The sequence below is a fragment of the Typopeltis vanoorti genome, chromosome 19 (assembly GCF_054136105.1).
Source record: "Typopeltis vanoorti isolate ZY-2024b chromosome 19, IOZ_Tvanoo_1.0, whole genome shotgun sequence".
In the NCBI taxonomy this organism is placed as follows: Eukaryota; Metazoa; Arthropoda; class Arachnida; order Uropygi; family Thelyphonidae; genus Typopeltis; species Typopeltis vanoorti.
Window position 1 is genome coordinate 57,782,667 of NC_143567.1, and position 22,424 is coordinate 57,805,090.

The 22,424-nt window shown below is 35.0% G+C and overlaps 1 protein-coding gene across 1 annotated transcript in view; it reads left to right on the forward strand.

Moving 5' to 3' along the window:
- Positions 1-21,985, forward strand: part of LOC150096144 (DNA polymerase zeta catalytic subunit-like) — a 48,708-nt gene extending 26,723 nt beyond the window's left edge. The window contains exons 4-5 of the mRNA XM_090409622.1: positions 1,997-2,210; positions 21,769-21,985. Of these exons, the coding sequence (XP_090265748.1) occupies positions 1,997-2,210; positions 21,769-21,985 (431 nt within the window). The remainder of the gene's footprint in view (positions 1-1,996; positions 2,211-21,768) is intronic.
- Positions 21,986-22,424: the final 439 nt, after the last annotated feature.

Here is a 22,424-nt window from a genome sequence, read left to right on the forward strand (position 1 = left end):
AGAGATTTGCAATGTTTGAAAAATGGTAGAGATTAATAGCAAATGAATTTGACATATTGAACCAATTAATTTTAAGTCAAAGATGATAAACAATCTGTGTAAATTCTAGGTTAGATATACTTTAGTATATGGAATTTCAGAGCAAACAAATGCAATTGTCCACGTTTGTCACAAAGAATAACTCTTTGAAGGAATTAACAATAGTTTCATGCTACTGGCTGGATTCTGTTAGTTCGGTTTGGTTTTTCAGTTATAGCTGAAACAACTAAGACTATGAGATCAGTGTATTATATCTGTTAATTGCATGTTTTCTTCTGTTCAGTGCTTGGTTTGCGGGATGAAAAACAAAACTGCCATCTCCATATGAGCTATGAGTAATAAGAAGTGAGGTTTATATGACTAAGTGTACAAAATTTATTTACTGTTCCATCCATAAAACTTCCATATCCATGTCAAAGTACAATTTTGGTATAGATATGGAAGTTTTTTGCAATGGATTGACTTTTGTGTGTGTGGGGGATGAATTGTATACCTCCCCTATCCTAAACTGATTGTGAGGGTTACATCTTTTATTGAACATCTTTTACAAGAGTTTATCATTTCACATCACCATGCATGTCAGGTTATAAATTCTGGCACATATAGAAAGCACATTGATATGCTCCACTCTGGTTTGCTTAATTCTAAATTTATACTGAAAATACTCCTGATACTTGGACAGAAATTTTATATTTAAAATTCTAATATAAGGTGTGGCTCTTTCATATATGGTTGAAAGGAATCAAAAATGATAAAGTGACATGAAAACTGAAGAGAAGGATATCCGTATATCTGGAAATTACTTTAAATGACTGTTAAATGAAACAAGCTGTGACAGAACAGTAGTAGAAACATTTTAAGAGGAAAGCAAATAGGAGTGCATACAGTACTTGAGGCAGAAAAAGCCATCAAAAACTTGAAATGTGGAAGGGGGGGGGGTAGATCTATCAGCTGGGGTAGATGATATTCAACCAAAAATGCTCAAATATGGAAGTACAAAAGTTTTGCATTGGCTAATTTGCTTAATTCAGAGAGCCTGGTCAGAAGGTTAAATTCCAGATGATTGGAGTAGTGCTCTCATAGTTCCCATCTATAAAAAAAAAAAAAAAAAAAGACTGAGTAAAGCTGAATATGAGAATCACAGAATGAGAGAATTTCTCTGCTTAGTGTTCCAGGTAAGATTTATTGAAGCATTCTTGAAAAGAGGTTTTAAGTTATAGATCTGAGGTTAGAAATAAAGCACTTGATCATAAACCAGAGACAGACCACACATATGAGAGTTCTGAAAAAAATTACAGGAATGAAGAACAGATGGCAGAATCATATTAAAAATGGAGATATTATAAAGTAACTTAACTTTGTTAGCATTCAGGAATGTGTGGGCAGAGCTAAAGTGGTAGGGCCACTTAAACAGAATGGGAGAGTTCAGTCAGAAGTACCTTAGAAGAACAAAATCTTAGATTTGATAATTTGGTATTAGATATTTTGGTATTTGATAATTTGGATAATTAGATTTGAGTGCCAAAAAGTAATAGCCAATAACTAATTTGCAGGAAAATTAATCATGTGATGCTATCATAGTAGCCTGAACACCCCTTGAGGGTACATATCAGGAAATTGATGATGAATATTGCTTGACATTCAAGAGATCATTATTCATTATGCAATTATTTAAAACTTCTGCTTTGTCCGAGATTTCAGAGCAATGTAATTATTTTAGTTTCAATCACTGACATTATTTTGGTCCAATTAAAGTTATAATCTAAAAAATCACTATATTTTTTTACACTTGAGAAGATTTTTTAGTGATATGAAAATTTCTCAAAGAAATAGCATTATGTTTTAGGTAATCTTTTTTTATGAATAATGTCATTACACATTATATTTCCCCTTGATTAGTTTCGTGTTAACTTTTTTTTTTTCCCTAAAAGAAAATTTACTGTTGTTTATTTTTTAGGTCAAAAGACTTGCCTTCATGTACATGGAGTGTTTCCGTATATTAGCATATCTTGTGATGCTGACCTGGAAATGGAAGGTGGTCAAATTTCATCTAATTCACAAAAATATATGCAGGAGTTAGCCATTGGTATTGATAAAGCATTAAATGTTGCTTCTGGAAACAGTAATTCAAATAGACAACATGTGTATAAAATATCTCCTGTATCAGGAATGTGAGTGTACTAATAGAGTAATAATAATTATTTAGATAGTTATTAAATATTGGAATTTTGAGAAACTTATCTGGTTATCATTCTACTATGCGTTTTTATTTGAATTTGCTAATTTAATTAGAAGTGCTTTTAATTACCAGGTTTGCTGTGTATATAATTTTGCTATTCTTTGCATATTTAAATTATCATAGCTGTTAATCACATTCATGTCACTGTTTTCATGTTTTGTCTTGTGTGTGAAAAAAAATGTAACATAAGAAATTAAATAAATAATATATAGCTACATATTTATGAACCAATGGTTTGCCATCATCATTTAGCATTATCTTGTAGACAAAGAGGGTAAAGTAATGCGAAGATTAAGGAACATTGTGCTTGTTGTCATTGTGGCAATCTTTTGATAGAAAGATAACACAGTGTGCAACGCTTCTTCATAATTGTTGCATTTGAAAATAGCTGTAGAAGCTATTTGTGCTAGTTTTGTCTGTTTGAAAATACCGGAAACCATGTTTTCAAAAAATACTGTGAACATCATCATCAAATTCTTCATTAGTACCCTCAAGAGGTGTACCAGATATGATAGTACTACATGAAAAATTTACATCATTACTAACTTCCTATCTATAATTTTCCTCCAAATCAGTCTGTTACTTGTCAAGACTCCAATATTATCAGATCTTATATTTCTATCGTCTAAGGCACTTTGTACTGTATCAATCCACCTATTTCTTTGTCTTCCTCTGGGTTGTTTTCCTGCTAACCTGGCAGAGAACACTTGTTTTGCTAATCCTTCCTCGCCCATTCTGTTTAAGTGACCATACCACCTGAGATTAGCTCTGCTAATGCATTTCTGGATGCTGACATTGCCAAGTTCTTTCCTAATATCCTCATTTTTAATATGATATTGCCATTGATGCCATCTGTTCGCCCCCTCTAATCTTTCTCAGGACTCTTATATCTGCAGTCTCTAGTCTTTGGTCAAGTGATTAATTCTGACCTAGCTCTCAGATCCATAAGTTAAAACTGGTTTGAACACTGTCTTGTATACAGCTAATTTAGTGTTCTGACTAATTTCTCTCCTATCCATATGAATTTATTCAATTGACTTTCTACCATACCAGCTTTGTTGATCTATTTCAATATTTAATTTACCATCTTCACTAAAAATTGTGCCTAAGTAGCTGAAATGCTTTACTTGTTCCACAGGTTCTCCATTCACAACACAGCTGACATTTTCAAAGGTTCTACCTATTTTCATTGTCTTTGTCTTTTTATTGCTAACCTTCATACCATACCTATTACAACAGTTATTCATAGTCAGTGAATCTTGCAAACTTGTAGCGGATTTATTTAGAAGTATAACATCATCCGCATAAAGCAAAGAGCTGACAATATCTCCAATTTTGATATCATGTTTAATGTCACTTTCCTTCATAATGTGATCCATATAGATAATGAATAACAGAAGGGATAATGTGCATCCTTGTCTCACACCAGATTTAACATTAAACCATCTTCCTGTACTTCCTTCAATTCTAACTGCTGATTTACAACTCAAATAAAGACTAAGAATTGCTTGATATAATGCCCCATTTACACCATGTAACTATAGCGTATTGAATAGCTTCTCTCTTGTGTCTTTTCCAGATTGACAAAACTTAAATACAGATCTTTGTTATATTCCCATGCTTTCTCGGCTATTTGTCGTAAAGTGAAGATCTGATCCTGACAGCCTCTATTTAGCCTGAATCCAGCTTGTTCTTCACCAAGCTTTTCTTTCACAATTCTTCTCAACCGTTTCTCAAGTATACATGCATAGATCTTGCCAGGAACGCTCAATATGGAAATACCTCTGTAATTCTCACATTCAGTTTTATTTCCTTTTTTATATATGGGTACTATTAGAGCTCCACTCCAATCATCAGGAATTTGTCCTTCTGTCTAGGGTTTCTGAACTATACAGTGCAGCCATTGTAAGACTTTTATACCACCATACTTTAGCATTTCTGGTCAGATATCATCTACTCCTGCCGCCTTTCCACATTTTAAACCTTTGATGGCTTTTTCTACTTCAAGTATGGATATGTATTCCTGCTTGTATGCCTGCTGAGTATTTTTTACCACTGTGCTATCACTGCTTGTTTTATTTAGCAATTTTTCAAAGTAATTACTCCATACCTCAAGGATATCTTTTTCTCCTGTTTTCATGTCACCTTTATCATCTCTAATTCCTTTTACAGCACTCTTTCCTCCATTTTTAAACTTTTTCAACAACCTCCAGAATATCTTACCACCTTCTTGATATTTATTTTCTATGTTCTTGCTAAAGTTCTCCCATGACTTTTGTTTAGCTAGTTTTACACAGTGTTTCGCTTTCTAACATTTGTTTCTATATTCTCTAAGATCACATAACTATACCATATAACTTATGGTATAGCTGTATAACTGAGTGGAGGTCTCCTCTCAGTTATACAGCTTTGATCCTTAAGCACCCCTTACTGTAAACATCTAGGAAAAAAAAGAGAAAGAGTCCTAGTCTTTAATGTGTCTCATGCAGAAAGAAACTTTGTCCAGAAGACTGTTATGTTTCAGAAGATGGCATAATTTATCTTTGCCTTTTGATATAAAGTAGGGATATAGTGTATATGTAATTGCTCATGTACAAATGACAGATGAGCTTCTAAGCTCTTTCTAGATCCATTGGATGCAAATGTCTGCTCCTTCATGCTTACACTTCTCAAACATCTACATGGTATTCATTGTAACATCACCCAAGGTTAAGTCGCATATTTATATTGGCTTCATTGAAGAATAATTATTATAATTCTTCTCTTCCAGTCTTACATAGATGACCCTGGTAAATGCCAGATACATTAAAATGGTCTGCAAATATTTTGGAGAAAAGAGGAAGCTAAAAACAGTAGTAAGTTCCTCATGGACTTTTATTCACAACATCAACTCATTCATTCAAGTATTGTCTCGAATTCAGAGGTTTACAGCCATGGTTCTCCACTTATTTCTGTCTTGTATATCTCTAAAGATCTAGATGGTACTTTTGCTGACCAAGACACTATATGAAGGACATTGTTCAGTGTTCTTCATATGATGTCTTGGTCAGCCTCTTCCCTGGTAGTTATGTGATGATAATATTGGTCACTCCTCCTCCTCTTATCACATCCTAAGAATTGAATTTTCCTCTTCCTTGATCTCATTCAATTTTTTTTTTTATTTGTTCTGTTCGGTACATTTCTGTAAATTAAATTTTACAAGAAATTATATTCTTGTTTAATCCTTTATCCAAGTGTAAGCAAAAAAAGTTTTCATGAGAAGTATTTTCATGACCATGCTACTTGTATATGGCAGCTAATGACTTAACATCCGATCGCCTTAGTAGCCTATAATGCACCCCTCCCGTTTTCAGGCATTATTATTATTTGGTAACCTCTCTGGAGTTAACAGACTCATTGTGGGAGGTCCACTCAACCAGCAACATTTCTATTGTAATGAGCTTTGAAGTTATTTACACTACCTGCACTCACTAACAACTCTCCATGTAAAAAATCTGCTTCCTCACTCCCAGGGATTGCCCCTTGTTCTTTCCATCTTACAATCCACTCTTTATAATTTCTTTTATATTAATCTGATAGACTCCATTAACTAACTTGAAAGTCTCTATCATATCTTCTCTTTTCCTCCTATCCACCAACCTTTGCAACCCACATTCTCTGAAACGTTCTTCATAACTAACAATCCAGAGTCCTGATATCACTTTGGTTATTCGTCTTTGGATCCCTCTCTAGTGTTTTCACATCATAATGAAAGCTAGGTGACTAAATCTGAGCACAGCAGTCCATATGTGGTCTGACCAATGCCTTATATAGATGTACCACCACCACCACCTCCTTATCCCTACGTCAGTGTACTTTTTGTCAGCAGCAATACGATGTGCAATCTTTGCAACACGTGTGATGTGCCCTCTGAACTTCAGTCTACTGTCCACCATCACTCCAAGATCTCGAATATCATCCACTTCCTGAAGTACTTCTCCACCGATACAGTATGTGGCGTTATATCTCTGTATCCCAAAGTGTAACACCTTGCATTTATTAACATTAAAACTGTAACTTCACTCATTTGTCAAGCTAAAAGTCTATTCATATCTTCCTGTAGAGAATTAACATCAGCACTACTCCTGATAAATCTATCTAACTTTGTATCATTGGCAAACATTTGAAGATCCCTGGTCAATCCATAAGAAATATAATTAACAAACAAGTCAAACAGTAGGGGACCCAAGAACAGAACCCTGAGGCTTGCCACTAGTCGACTTCCTTTTCTGAGACACTGCTTCATCATACACAACTTACTGGTATCGTTCAGAGAGCTAATCTCCAATCCATCTAACCAATATACTATCAATTCCTCTGCAGTTTGTACACCAATTTATCATGTGGTAATCTATCAAATGCTTTTGCAGTATCCAAGAGTATCACTGTATATGATTCTCCCTTATCCAACACATTCATCACCTTATCATAAAAACATAAGCAGATTGCTAAAACAAGACCATTCACAAATCCATACTGACCATTATAGACAATCTTATTTAAATTAAGGGGATATTAAATCCCACATTGTTTTAAAACCGAATAAGAAACTCAAAGATTGGAATCAGAGAGTTTCTTGCCGAATATAGTATAGTAAACTATAAATAAAGTATCGGCGATCACTAAGCGTCCGCTAAATGCAAGTGGCCCAGCACGTAGTGCAATACCGGAAATCTCGCAGCAAAGTCGGTAAAGTTCTGATCACTATTCTTAGGTATTTACCATAATGTAAAAACACATTTCCTAGGAAATGTATGCTGTTATTACATTATGGTGGTGAGGTCACTACCCAGACCGGTTTCAGCCTTTTTTGAGGCTTCATCAGTGAGTAGCTAGACCGAGTTAATACCAAAGTGTATAGCGAAAAGAACTTTATACTCTGCTATTCGAGTTTCCGAACAGGTGCAACCATTAAGTTACTTAAATATAAAGAGCTAATAAGCTTCATTTCGGCAACAAAAACATTATTTAAATTAAGGGGATATTAAATCCCACATTGTTTTAAAACCGAATAAGAAACTCAAAGATTGGAATCAGAGAGTTCCTTGCCGAATATAGTATAGTAAACTATAAATAAAGTATCGGCGATCACTAAGCGTCCGCTAAATGCAAGTGGCCCAGCACGTAGTGCAATACCGGAAATCTCGCAGCAAAGTCGGTAAAGTTCTGATCACTATTCTTAGGTATTTACCATAATGTAAAAACACATTTCCTAGGAAATGTATGCTGTTATTACATTATGGTGGTGAGGTCACTACCCAGACCGGTTTCAGCCTTTTTTGAGGCTTCATCAGTGAGTAGCTAGACCGAGTTAATACCAAAGTGTATAGCGAAAAGAACTTTATACTCTGCTATACGAGTTTCCGAACAGGTGCAACCATTAAGTTACTTAAATATAAGGAGCTAATAAGCTTCATTTCGGCAACAAAAACATTATTTAAATTAAGGGGATATTAAATCCCACATTGTTTTAAAACCGAATAAGAAACTCAAAGATTGGAATCAGAGAGTTTCTTGCCGAATATAGTATAGTAAACTATAAATAAAGTATCGGCGATCACTAAGCGTCCGCTAAATGCAAGTGGCCCAGCACGTAGTGCAATACCGGAAATCTCGCAGCAAAGTCGGTAAAGTTCTGATCACTATTCTTAGGTATTTACCATAATGTAAAAACACATTTCCTAGTAACATATTTAAGTAACTTAATGGTTGCACCTGTTCGGAAACTCGTATAGCAGAGTATAAAGTTCTTTTCGCTATACACTTTGGTATTAACTCGGTCTAGCTACTCACTGATGAAGCCTCAAAAAAGGCTGAAACCGGTCTGGGTAGTGACCTCACCACCATAATGTAATAACAGCATACATTTCCTAGGAAATGTGTTTTTACATTATGGTAAATACCTAAGAATAGTGATCAGAACTTTACCGACTTTGCTGCGAGATTTCCGGTATTGCACTACGTGCTGGGCCACTTGCATTTAGCGGACGCTTAGTGATCGCCAATACTTTATTTATAGTTTACTATACTATATTCGGCAAGAAACTCTCTGATTCCAATCTTTGAGTTTCTTATTCAGTTTTAAAACAATGTGGGATTTAATATCCCCTTAATTTAAATAATGTTTTTGTTGCCGAAATGAAGCTTATTAGCTCTTTATATTTAAGTAACTTAATGGTTGCACCTGTTCGGAAACTCGTATAGCAGAGTATAAAGTTCTTTTCGCTATACACTTTGGTATTAACTCGGTCTAGCTACTCACTGATGAAGCCTCAAAAAAGGCTGAAACCGGTCTGGGTAGTGACCTCACCACCATAATGTAATAACAGCATACATTTCCTAGGAAATGTGTTTTTACATTATGGTAAATACCTAAGAATAGTGATCAGAACTTTACCGACTTTGCTGCGAGATTTCCGGTATTGCACTACGTGCTGGGCCACTTGCATTTAGCGGACGCTTAGTGATCGCCGATACTTTATTTATAGTTTACTATACTATATTCGGCAAGAAACTCTCTGATTCCAATCTTTGAGTTTCTTATTCGGTTTTAAAACAATGTGGGATTTAATATCCCCTTAATTTAAATAATGTTTTTGTTGCCGAAATGAAGCTTATTAGCTCTTTATATTTAAGACAATCTTATGTTTGTCAGCTCAATCCTGTATTCTATTTTTAACCAATTTTTCCAATACTTTGATCTCAACTTCAGACACACAGACTGGAAACTTCTGTTCATTCTCGAATCATGCTTGTGGAGAGGTATAATTTTACCTTTTTTTCCATGCCTTAGGAAATTTACCCATTTACCCACTGCAAGACTCTCATTAAATAACCAGTACAAGAGCATGGCCAACCTTTTGCACATTCTTTAAAAATACGTGGTGTTATTGCCATCCATTCCCACAAGCTTATTAACATCTCTGAATCTTTCACCTTTAATTCTCCTAATTCTTGCCTCCCTTCTAGATGTTGCACAGCATCATTCATGCCACTATGATATACACTGATGAAGTGTTTTTTAAATAATTCCACTACATTATTTTCTATAGTTACTCTGCTACCCTAACTATCCACCAGTGTCAACCTACCATAATTATTTTTCCCCTTGCTTGCCACATAGCATAAAAATTCCCTTGGATTAGCTTTGACGTTACTGGCCAATCTTTGCTCATATTCTACGTTTTCATTTTTAATCATGCTTGTCATTTTTCTGGCCTGCACTTTATATTCTTGATGCATCTGTTCACTGCAAACTTATACTTTTTCCATAATAACTTGTTTTGTAATGTTGCTTGCTTGATTTCACCATTCATTCATTCATCCATCTCACTCATACTCTATTCGCTTAACTCTTGTTATACAGTTATGCATTGCTTGCGTTAGATACTGCGTTATCATTTCCCATGCACTGTCAACAACTTTTCTACACAATTCATCAACCCAAAGTATTGATGCTAGTTGACTACAGAGCTTCTGATAATCACCCACCTTATAGTTCCACATATAGTTCCACCTTGTTGATAACAACTTTTTCCTGTTTGATGACTACCTTCCAAACCAATACCTCATAATAACAATCACCAACAGGTGCAGTGCTGATACCTCATTCACAACCACATCCTGTGAGGATATCACCAAATCTGACTGATAAAATAAACCTCGTGTTGCTTCCATCACATGCTGCTTTAGATTGTTATCCAACAGAAACTCAACAAATTCACTCTCCTTGTTATTATACACTGTCTCTTTTTTCAAGTCCATATTCCTATAATTAAAATTTCCCATTAAGATCATCTTCCTTTTAATACAATAATACTATACCATACAATAATACTATGCATTATGGGAAGGGCCACTGCCCAGACCAGTTTCTACCTTTATTGAGTTCTTTTGAAAAAGTGATACACCTTTTCAATACTTGTATATGGGAAACATATGCCATCTGCATTTATTCAACCTTGATATCTCTTTTTGATCTATCTCCAACCTTAACAAAGATGAGATGAAACTTTAATAAAGATTGAAACCAATCTGGCTAGTGGCCCTTCCCATTACATCTGAAAAGGGATATGCTTTGCATTATGGCACTAAGGCAATTGATGTTAAGTCATTAGCCTCTACAATATATACAAGTAGCCAGTTGTAAAGATACGTCATGTAAAAACTTTCATTATGAATAATTATGGAGACATACTATCGTGTTTTAAGAACTTACTTTAATTAAAATAAAATTTGATGTTCTGACCATTATCAAGCACATCATCAGGGATACACCAGTCTCCAAAATAAGGAGCAACACTAATTTCTGAAGATTACAACCAAAAATTCAGATGAATTAGCTTGTGGCAATTTGTATAAGTGACGATTTAAAGTAGAAGATGGGTACGCATTAAAATTTTCGAATCACGTGCAAAGGGGTCACCTGGTAGCACTTAACCTGATAAAAGGCAAAAGGTTGTTCTAAGTGAATTGTGTTTGAAAGAAGCTCTTTTCCTGAAGGCATAAAGTTGCAAACACGGATGTCTTTGAGACATTATAATACATTCATCTAGATGATTTCACATGGGAGAAGAATTATTGAAAAGTTACATGACTGCAGAATTATTGATATTGCCAGAGAGTTTGGAATCACATAGCATTGTGTCCAGGCTCTGGGCAGCATTTACAATGTAATATGTTTCAGACATTTGTTAAGAGGTCGCCCTCACTCTACCACATAGCACGAAGACAGATTTTTAACAGCAAAACATAATCAATGCACCACAGCAGGTCAGCTTGCAAGTCGGCTCCATTCAAGCACAATTACACAGATATTTTGACAAACTGGCAAGACATCTGTGACAATAAGCCTATATGCCTGAGGGCTTGTAGCTTGCAGCCCTTTATCCACAGCTTATCATAGAGCATTTCAGCAGTATTGTATCCATAAAAATTGTACAAGACATCAATGGACTAATGTACTCTTTACAGATGAATCATTTTACTCTTTCCTCTGATTCTAGACAACACTTGATCTGGTGTGAAAGTGGTACTGCTTACCATTGCAAGAAAAGAATAGATATGGTGATGCAGGGAGGCATTATGCTTAATTGGTGCATGGAGCTATAAGTGCTAGAAAAAACGGACTGTGACTGGTGAATGATATTGCAATGAAGTTCTTCAATGTCATGTTTGTTTTTTTCATGGTGCTGTAGATGAAGAATTCATTTTTTATGGATGATACTGCTATACCACATCATACACGAGCAGTGGAGTTACTTCTAGAGACCAAGGATATTAATATCGAATTGAGTGGGAAGCATGCTTCCCAGATTTGAACCCCATAGAACATGTTTGGGAAACAATAGGGAGAAGCATTGCTGCTCGAAATTCCCCTCCAGAAAACAAACAAGGCCTTATCCTTGTTCTGCGGGTGGAGTGTGCCACTTTGCCTTAAGAACTCCTGAATTCTTTGTCCAGATGTTATGTAGTTTTTATGTGAACCATCTAGATACTTGGGAATTTTAGTAACCATCTCCAGAATCATCAGACTTTTTTTTCCATTTCTTCTCTGATAGTCCATGTTTCTGATTGTAACTGATCATTTGAAAGGTAGTCCTATTATAAAGAAGTGTGATCTATTATTATAATATGCTCTTTCTTTTATTATCATCATATACATGTTATTACATTTTAGAGACTGAGGGCATGTAGTTTAATTGTAGAAATATTTAGAGAGAGAGTCTAAGTATGATTAAGAGATACATGTGTAGAGGCTTAAGTGCTGTGAGGACATCATGTTGGAGGCTTAATGGATTTTTTACAACACTCAAAAAGAATTAAAATAGAATTTAATACTTCCTATATTTCGTCCTAGTCACTAGGACATCTACGGGGATTACAAAAACAATTAATGTAACATATACACAAATAACAAACAATACTAAGCCCAACCACGTGGGTGACACTAGAGTACTATCTAGGTAGAGCGCCCTCTAAGGGCAGTAGTAGGTGGTCTGGAATGTAAGGTGGGAACTCTGGTGATGAGTGTTTCCCAAATCTTCGGAATCTCAATAAATACGGTTGCATTAAGCTTCCGAAGATTTGGGAAACACTCATCACCAGAGTTCCCACCTTACATTCCAGACCACCTACTACTGCCCTTAGAGGGCGCTCTACCTAGATAGTACTCTAGTGTCACCCACGTGGTTAGGCTTAGTATTGTTTGTTATTTCTGTATATGTTACATTAATTGTTTTTGTAATCCCCGTAGATGTCCTAGTGACTAGGACGAAATATAGGAAGTATTAAATTCTATTTTAATTCTTTTTGAGTGTTGTAAAAAATCCATTAAGCCTCCAACATGATGATTAAGAGATACTGCTTAATCATACTAGTTATGTAGTATTTGTATCACTGCTGATAGAATCGGTTCTTTATTCTGAAGTTATTTGATCTTTGAACTATCAATTAGACAGGTAGTGTTTTATTGCACTTATTCATCTACTTATGATATCTTAACTATGGGTATCTTTAAACATAAATGTGCATGCCAGTATAAAAAAAAATGGGCAGATATCCCTGGTGAACCAACATTAAAAAAAAAATGTGAGTGAGCTTTTCTCTTATCCAGTACTATTTTCCTGCGAGGCTTTGAAAAATAGACAAATGAAAAATTGTAGCTACTCATAATTTGTATATGTTTACATACTTGTATTTTGACATTAAGTTTAGTTTCAAATTTATTTCATGCAGAGCATCTTTTGGAAGTTTGCTTCTTATCCACCACTGGATACAGATGGAACAAAAAAAAAGTACAAGGATACACTCACTGATTTGCAAGCATGCCCCAAAATCCCAGGATTTTGATGAATGCTGTTGCACACAACTTAAATGATAGGTAGACGTTCCTGTTCTCCTTTAAATAAGATCTCATGCAAAATGTGCTTTAATATGCAGTTCAGAAAAATATCTAGTGAATTAAGCATATGACCGGGTTCCTCGGGATAAGCTTTGGCAAGTAGTACAGGAGTATGGAGTAGATGGCCAACTATTAGCTGCCATCAAGTCCCTGTATAAATGCCCAGAGTTTTGTGTCAGGGTAAACAGCACAAAGTCTGAACCTTTCACAGTCTCCGTTGGCCTATGCCAAGGGTGTGTTCTGTCACCCCTCCTTTTCATAATATTTATGGACTGGATTGATAGGCACAGCTGAGGCAGTGAGTGTGTCAGAATTGGAAGATGTAGCATTGGATGTCTGCTTTTTGCAGATGACCTAGTTCTGCTTAACTCTTCCACAGATGACCTCCAGTGGACCCTGGATAGGTTTGTAGCTGTTTGTGCAGATGCCAGAATGAAGATCAGTGTGGCTAAAACTGAAACATTAGTGGTCTCAAGACAACCAATCCAGTGCACTCTACATGTAAGTGGAGTCCCAACGAGGCAGGTGGAGAAGTTTAAATACTTTGGGTCCATATTCACAAATGATGGAAAATGGGACGTAGAGCTAGATACTCGAATTGGCTTAGCAAGCTCAATATTGCGGGAGCTTGGCCATTCAGTAGTATTGAAGCGGGAGTTAAGCCAGAAGGCAAAGCTAGCTATCTTCAATACAGTATGTCCCCCATCCTCACCTATGGTCATGAGAGTTGGGTAATGACCAAAAGAATGAGGACATGAATCCAAGAGGCTGAAATGAGGTTCCTTCAAGGGGTTGCGGGGCTGACAAGACTCGACATAGTCAGAAGCTCTGCAATTCGGGAAACCCTCAATACTCAACCATTGCTTCTCCATGTTGAGAGATCACGGTTACGTTGGTACGGGTTGTGGTCAGAATGCCACAAGAGAGGCTCCCTCAGCAGGCCCTCTTTGCCAAGGTGGGAGGCCACGTGGAAGGCCAAGGACTCGCTGGATAGATTATATCCAAAATCTTGGGTGGATACGTTTTGGGAATCCCACCAGAACACCTGAGCTTGGTGGCAGCTGTTGCCCCCACAACCCAATTAGGAAAGGTGGGTCTTGAAAATGTATGTATGTATTAAGATTTAGAGATAATGTCAGCTCAGATAAAGTTGTCAAGTTGCCTTCATGTAGCCATTTACTGCATCATATGCCATGTGCTACATATCAGTCTTTGTAAATGTACTTTCCATTTGATAATTTCAGATTTGTACAGTTGGAATTAGACTCAAATTGTACACAGCCAGCCAGACAGATTGCATGCGTTCAAATAAGCAGCTTTGATCTTACAGAACTAGACCACATTTTTTGCATATGGATTACTCCTCATATACAAACCATGCAAACAAAGTTTGTACAGTTATTATTATTACATATATTTTGATGGAAGTTCACTAGTGAAATTTTTTTCCTGTATTTAATGCTAATTAATTACTAAAAATATATTTGATTTTATTAAAATGATTTATTACTTTTTTTAAAAAAAATATATTAATGATGTTGCAGCCCTTTCTATGGATATCATGAAAAAAAGCAGTCTTTTTTGAGGATATATTTTTATAATCCTAAAACAGTAAAGAGGTAGGTTGTTCTTATTTTGATTAGTCTATATTTAAATTAGTGCTATAAAAATAGTTTGTACTTAGCATTATATTATTTACAGGGAATTCAAGCTGTGACCTTCCTTATGGGGGATTTAAGCCAGTGTACAATCTCAGAAACCTCTACTAATTATGTTGAACTATTTGGGACTTCTGTTAAATATAGCATTCTTTTATGCTAATAGTTGATTATTACTATAGCAGTTTTGTGGAATTATGGGAATAGCGAATTTCCTTTAGAATAGTGTTGTACATATAAGGCTTTGGTTATTTCAGAGTTGACTGTGCTATTGAAATTCTCATGCATTACACATCAGCATGTCACAAAACATTTGGGTTCCATGAAAGGAGTTCCACTATTCTGTGCAAATAATGAATCCTATTATGCTTCACTGACTTTCATACAGAATAATCATAGAAGCATTCAGGGTTTAGTCAGAAGACATGAGATTAACCTACCTCAAAGGTGAACTTTATAGGCACATGGAATGTTTGTGTGCTTCTGATGAGGTACTCTTGACATTATGAAAAAGTATAGAATGGACATCCTGGAATTAAAGACTAGATGAAATGGAGATAATTTCAGAAGGCAGAATATTGAGCTAGTTGTTTACTTAGGAGAAGATTCAAAGCATCATGACATAGTTGCAGTACTGAGGAAAGATTTGTAAAGATCTCTTCTTGGTTATGACACAATGAAAAAGAAAAAGTTGGTCCTTGTTGGGGATCTATATAGCAGAGTAGGAAGTGATTGTCAGACATACAAAAATGTTTTGGGAAAATTTGGAGAAAATAGTAAAGCTAATAATAATGGCAAATATCTGTTGGATTTCTGCTCAGGACATGGACTGGTTATTACTAACACCATGTTTCAACATAAAAATGTGCACAAATTCACATGGAGAGAAGAGGCTAGGAATAAGAAAAGTCTCATTGACTATGTTATTGTTGATAGCGATGTTTTCTCTCTGGTGCAGGACACCAGAGTGTACATAGGATTTGAAATTGGAAGTGATCACTATTTAGTCTTGAGCAGGATAAAATTGAATTTCATATTGAAAAGAATAACATGTAAGAAAGTTTTAAAGCGAATAAAAGTTGAGCAGCTCTCAGATGTGAGCTGTAGACTAAAATACACAAAGATTATTGAAGAAAAAATGAAAGAATTTGACAACAGGAATCAAACCTTGGAGATTCAGTGGCAAACTCTGAAGAAAACATTGATTGATTCTGCCAGAGAGGCATGTGGTGAGGTTGTGTGCAAGGATAAAAAAATCAGAACTCCCTGGTGGACACAGGAAGTTAAAGAGGCAGTGAAGGAAAAGAAGAAAGCATATCAAAAGTTCCTGTCAAATAAGTCAGCTTGTGCTCTTAGAGAATATAGAGACAAATGCAAGAATGCTAAACACTGTGTAAAACTAGCTAAACAAAAGTCATGGGAGGACTTTGGTAAGAATATAGAAAATAAATATCAAGAAGGTGGCAAAATATTCTGGAGGTTGTTGAAGAAGCTTAGGAATGGAGGAAAGAGTGCTGTAAAAGGAGTTAGAGATGATAAAGGTGACATGAAAACGGTAGAAAAAGATATCCTTGCAGTATGGAGTAGTTACTTCGAAAAACTACTAAATGAAACAAGCAATGATGACAGCACAGTGATAAAAAACACTGCTCAGGCATGCAGTCAGGAATACATATCCATACTTGAAGTAGAAAAAGCCATCAAAGGCTTGAAATGTGGAAAGGCAGCAGGAGTAGATGATATTCGACCAGAAATGCTGAAGTGTGGTGGTATAAGAGTCTTACAGTGGCTGCACTGTATAGTTCAGAAAGCCTGAGATGCATTCCCGATGATTGGAGTAGAGCTCTCATAGTACCCATATATAAAAAGGGAAATAAAACTGAATGTGAGAATTACAGAGGTATTTCTCTACTGAGTGTTCCTGGCAAGATCTATGCAAGTATACTTGAGAAACGGTTGAGAAGAATTATGGAAGAAAAGCTTGGTGAAGAACAAGCTGGATTCAGGCCAAATAGAGGCTGTCAGGATCAGATCTTCACTTTACGACAAATAGTCGAGAAAGCATAGGAATATAACAAAGATCTGTATTTAAGTTTTGTCGATTTGGAAAAGGCATGTGACAAGGTGCCGAGAGAGAAGCTATTCAATACGCTGCAGTTATATGGTGTGAATGGGGCCTTATATCAAGAAATACTTAGTCTTTATTTGAGTTGTAAGTCAGCAGTTAGAATTGAAGGAAGTACAGAAAGATGGTTTAATGTTAAATCTGGTGTGAGACAAGGATGTACATTATCCCCTCTGTTATTCATTATCTATATGTATCACATTACGAAGGAAAGTGGTATTAAGCATGATATCAAAATTGGAGATGTTAATGTCAGCTCTCTGCAGATGATGTTATACTTCTAAATAAATCTGCTACAAGTCTGCAAGATTCTCTGACTAAATTGAATAACTGTTGTAATAGATATGGTATGAAGGTCAGCAATAAAAAGACAAAGACATTGAAAATAGGCAGAATTATTGAAAATGTCAACTGTGTTGTGAATGGAGAACCTGTGGAACAAGTAAAACATTTCAGCTACTTAGGCACGATTTTTACTGAAGATGGTAAATTAAATATAGAAATAGACAACAGAATCAGCAAAGCTGGTATGGTGGGAAGTCAGTTGAATAAATTCATATGGAGTAAGAGAGAAATTAGTCGGAACACTAAATTAGCTGTATACAAGACAGTGTTCAAACCAGTTTTAACTTATGGATCTGAGAGCTGGGTCAGAAGTAAAACACTTGACCAAAGACTAGAGATTGCAGTTATGAGAGTCCTGAGAAAGATTATAGGCATGAACAGATGGCATCAATGGCAATATCATATTAAAAACGAGGATATTAGGAAAGAATTTGACATTGTCAGCATCCAGGAATGCGTTAGCAGAGCTAATCTCAGGTTGTATGGTCACCTAAACAGAATGGGCGAAGAAAGATTAGCAAAACAAGTGTTCTCTGCCAGGTTGGCAGGAAAACGACCCAGAGGTAGACCAAGATATAGGTGGATTGATACAGTACAAAGTGCCTTAGAGGATAGAAATATAAGATCTGATAATGTTGGAGTCTTGACAAGTAACAGACTGATTTGGAGGAAAATTGTAGATAGGAAGTTAGTAATAATGTAATTTTTTTCAAGTAGTACTATCATATCCTGTACACTCCTTGAGGATACATGACAGGAATTTGATGATGGCTTATATCTGGTAGGTGTTATCTGCATACCATGGAGAGATGTTCTCTTCATTCTAGAAGACGTCAGTGAAAAATAGTATGACAGTTATACCTAATTGTGTCACTCAGGGAGAATGTAATAACTGATCAAACAACAGAAGCAGTAAAAAGCTTAGGAATGAAGAGTGAATGGATTAGAAAAGAGGACTATATAACTGGAACAGAGAAATAGAAACAATTATGAAAACAAACAAACAAAAAAAAAAACAATTACCAGAAATGGCTAAATTCCAAGAAAGGCAGAAATGCAGTATACAAGAAACAGTGCAGTTGAAAAAGAGTAGCAAGAAAAACACAGAGCAAGAGGGAACAATTTTATAATGTGCTAGAAAAGGACATATCTAAGTCACAATCAAAAATCTATAAAATAATAAAATACATGCACAAAGAAATAAAAGAAAATTTAAAAATACAAACAAAAGACTTAAGAAATTGGGTAACCTGTTTTCAAAATCTCTGGACTAATGAAGAAGTAAAATTTTATAAAATAATGAATGACTTAACAAAATATCCCAGAAGTAAAGAATTACAATGTATGAAATAAAAAATAGAAAAACAACAGGAGAAGATAGTATAAATATGGAAGTGTATTAGAAAAATGCAGGCAAAAAAATTTAAAGAAAACTCTTGAAATTCTTTAATAAGGTTTGGATTTCTGGAAAAAATGCACTGGTTATATTCCAATTTATATATATATATATATATATATATATATATATATATAAAGGAAATAAAGTTGACTGCATATAGTTATTGCAGTAACTGTAGGGGAATTAATCTACTAAAACACAAGGTATAAAATATATCCAGGATAATCAGAGCAGCATTCATGACTTAAATAGAAGACATGGAATTAATATTCATGAGCTTCTGATAAATGCTCTTGACATTGTCTGTAGAGATATGAAGAGGTACAGAACTGAAACCCAGAGAATTTGAGACCAGATAGAATAGAGGTCATTTCAGAAGGCAGGATTGTGAACTAAATAATATTGTTGAGGATAAACTACCAAAAGATTAAAATGGATTCTGAAAAAGCAGATCTTGCATAGACTCATTTTTACTCTAAAATTAGTAATTGAAAAGAGAATTACAAAAATAAACATGTAGCCTTTATTGATTACAGTGTCTTTGATAAAATTAATAGACAAAAATTGTTTAAAATATTAGCTGATTTAAATCTACCAAATCAGCTCTTGCAATCTGTTCAAGAAATATATATATAATATATATATATTTCTTGAATATATATATAATATATATATATTTCTTGAATATATATATAATATATATATATTTCTTGAATATATATATAATATATATATATTTCTTGAATATATATATAATATATATATATTTCTTGAATATATATATAATATATATATATTTCTTGAATATATATATAATATATATATATTTCTTGAACAGATTGCAAGAGCTGATTTGGTAGATTTAAATCAGCTAATATTTTAAACAATTTTTGTCTATTAATTTTATCAAAGACACTCTGTAATCAATGTATAGCACATCAGTGCTCATCTTAATTGATCCAATGCAATTAATTGTTGGATAACTTTGAATACTTTAATTTATCAATTAATTGTATTGCTCCAATTAAGATTAGCAGCGATGTGCTATACACTCTTAAAACTTTCATACATCAATAAAAATGCAATCATACAGTCAAATTGACGTGACTTGTAGCACAGGTTGCATAAGTCACACCACAGCACACCCAATACCTCTGATATGTGTGTGTGTGTGTGTGTGTTTCTTGATAAATGACAAATTTCTTGGCAACTCATGACAAATGATGACATTCAATTGGATTGATTGATACAATAACCAATCATGCATTGAACTCTCGGTCAGTGTGTGAAAGTATTTTCTAAAATAAAGAGCCAAAAGGCTTCTGTTCGGTGATGCAAAATTATATAAGTAAAATGGATATTAAATTCAGCATTATTTCAAAGCTTGAATGTAGAAACTATTTTCATAAAAAAGTTGACCAGAGAGCTTACGGCAATACACTCACCGGTATTCATGAGTTGCCTTAACGTGGACCACTTAGAAGACATAAATGCTGCCCAAGCATTTATATATTCGCCTTTTATTATTCCATTCTGATAGGGTTTCACTGGCTTGATGGCTGTTTCGAACTGGTTGATTCTGTTCAGAGACCAAGCAGAAACTTTAAGAGAGCAAAAATTCTCATTCAGTACTAAGGAACATGAAATGTTGGAGAGGTGTGTTTTTCGTAAACGAAAAAAAGGCAAATATATAGAATCTTGGGCAGCATTTATGTCTTCTGAGTGGTCCGTGCTAAGGCAACTCGTGAATGCCTGTGAGTCTATTCCCGTAAGCTCTCTGGTCAATTTTTTTACAAAACTTTCAGAGTTTCTACATTCGGTTTTGAAATAATTCTGGATTTAATATCCACTTTACTTATATAATTTTGTATCACCGAACTGAAGCCTTTTGGCTCTTTATTTTACTGAACAAGAGTTTTTGCTCTTTTAAGGTTTCTGCCTGGTTTCTGAGGAGAAACAGCCAATGAAACCTTATCAAAATGGACCAATAAAAGGCGAATGTATAGATGCTTGGGCAGCATTTATGTCTTCTAAGTGGTCCGTGCTAAGGAAACTCATGAATGTTGGTGAGTGTATTCCCGTAAGCTCTCTGGTCAACTTTTTTTAATGAAACTTTCATAGTTTCTACAATCAGCTTTGAAATAATGCTAGATTTAATATCCACTTTACTTATAAAACCAATTAATTATTACATAAGTAGATATAAACAAAAATGGATAGAACATGTACACTGAAAGCAGATTGCTAAAAATACTATACAGATATAAAATAAATGGAAAAGAATTGGAAGACCAAGAAAGCAATGACCTGATACTAGAGCAGGCCACTTGGCCTAAAATCCATGATAAGAAAAAGAAAAACATGTAATGGTAAAAGACTTCTGGAATTTGTCCATGATAACAGATTAGTTATTAGTAGTACCTGCTTCCAGAAGCACCTACAACCTCTTATACTTGGACATTATTGACGGGTTAAGTCACTAGATCGATTATACTCTGGCACTCTCTGAAAGATAGTAAAGTCGAAAACAAGCATCTTTGATGTGCACACTAGTCCAGAACAGACTGGCATAGGCCATCCACTAGTAAGAACCAAAGTAAGACTATGACTTAAACCTTCCAAGTCAGTCTCATCGCCTAGACTGTGTGCCAGAGTAAGCCTCAGAGGTCTCACAGAAGAAACTCAAAAGATAAAAATGCTCTTGAATAAAGTCAAAGTTTTAATACAGGATGTAGCCAAGAAACATCTAAGTCCAATTAGAAGACCAAGAGACCCATGGATTTTCTTCTCAGATTCAACATGGAATTTGTTCAAAAGGAGAAAGTTGAAGAAATAAGGCATATGGCCTTGAATAATATGAGAGACTGCATGGATAGTAAGAAATCACATTGAGCAAGGATAAATATTATGCTAAGAAATGAAGTTCCAGAAAAAAGTTCCAGATGAGGAGGTACAATTATAAAATTTTGTGAACTTGTGCATAAGTTTATGAAAATTAATTTTAAATTGCATGTTATTAAGGATGGGAATGAAGAGTACTAACGAAAGAGGAGATCAAAAACAGACGGAAGAGTACTGTAAGGAACTGTATAGCAAAGAGAATGAAGACTATTTTGAAGAGATCTCTCCTCATGGGAATCTTGAGTTGGAACCACTAACACATGATATTAAAAGAGCAATTAAAGAGTTTAATAACAATAAGGTTCAAGGTGCAGATGAAATCCAGTCAGTTAATTAAGACCACAGGGAATGGAGGGATAAATGTTTCATGGATTGAATATAAGGATATTGGCGATATGATCTAAAGAAGGGACAAGGTCAGTATTCATACTATTCCACAAGAAAGGAGATATGAAAGAATGCAAGAAATATAGAACTTTCAGTTCTCATGATTGAACAATATTCTGCTTAGTAGAATCTTGTTCAATCAGAATCAGATTAAGGCAAAAGTTGAGGCTGACATGCCTGAGGAAAACTGGCAAGTTTCAAGAAAGTCAAGGGTATTCAGAGATCAGATCCTTTGCATTGGGTAGATCATTGAGTTTTTGATAATTTTCTCCATAGACTACCGAAAAGCTTTTGGCTATGGGGAAGGGCACGAAAGTAATGGGTTTTCTTCAACACACTATCAGGTTGATAGTTAATGTGTAGTGAGCAACCATGGTATAAACAGGTGG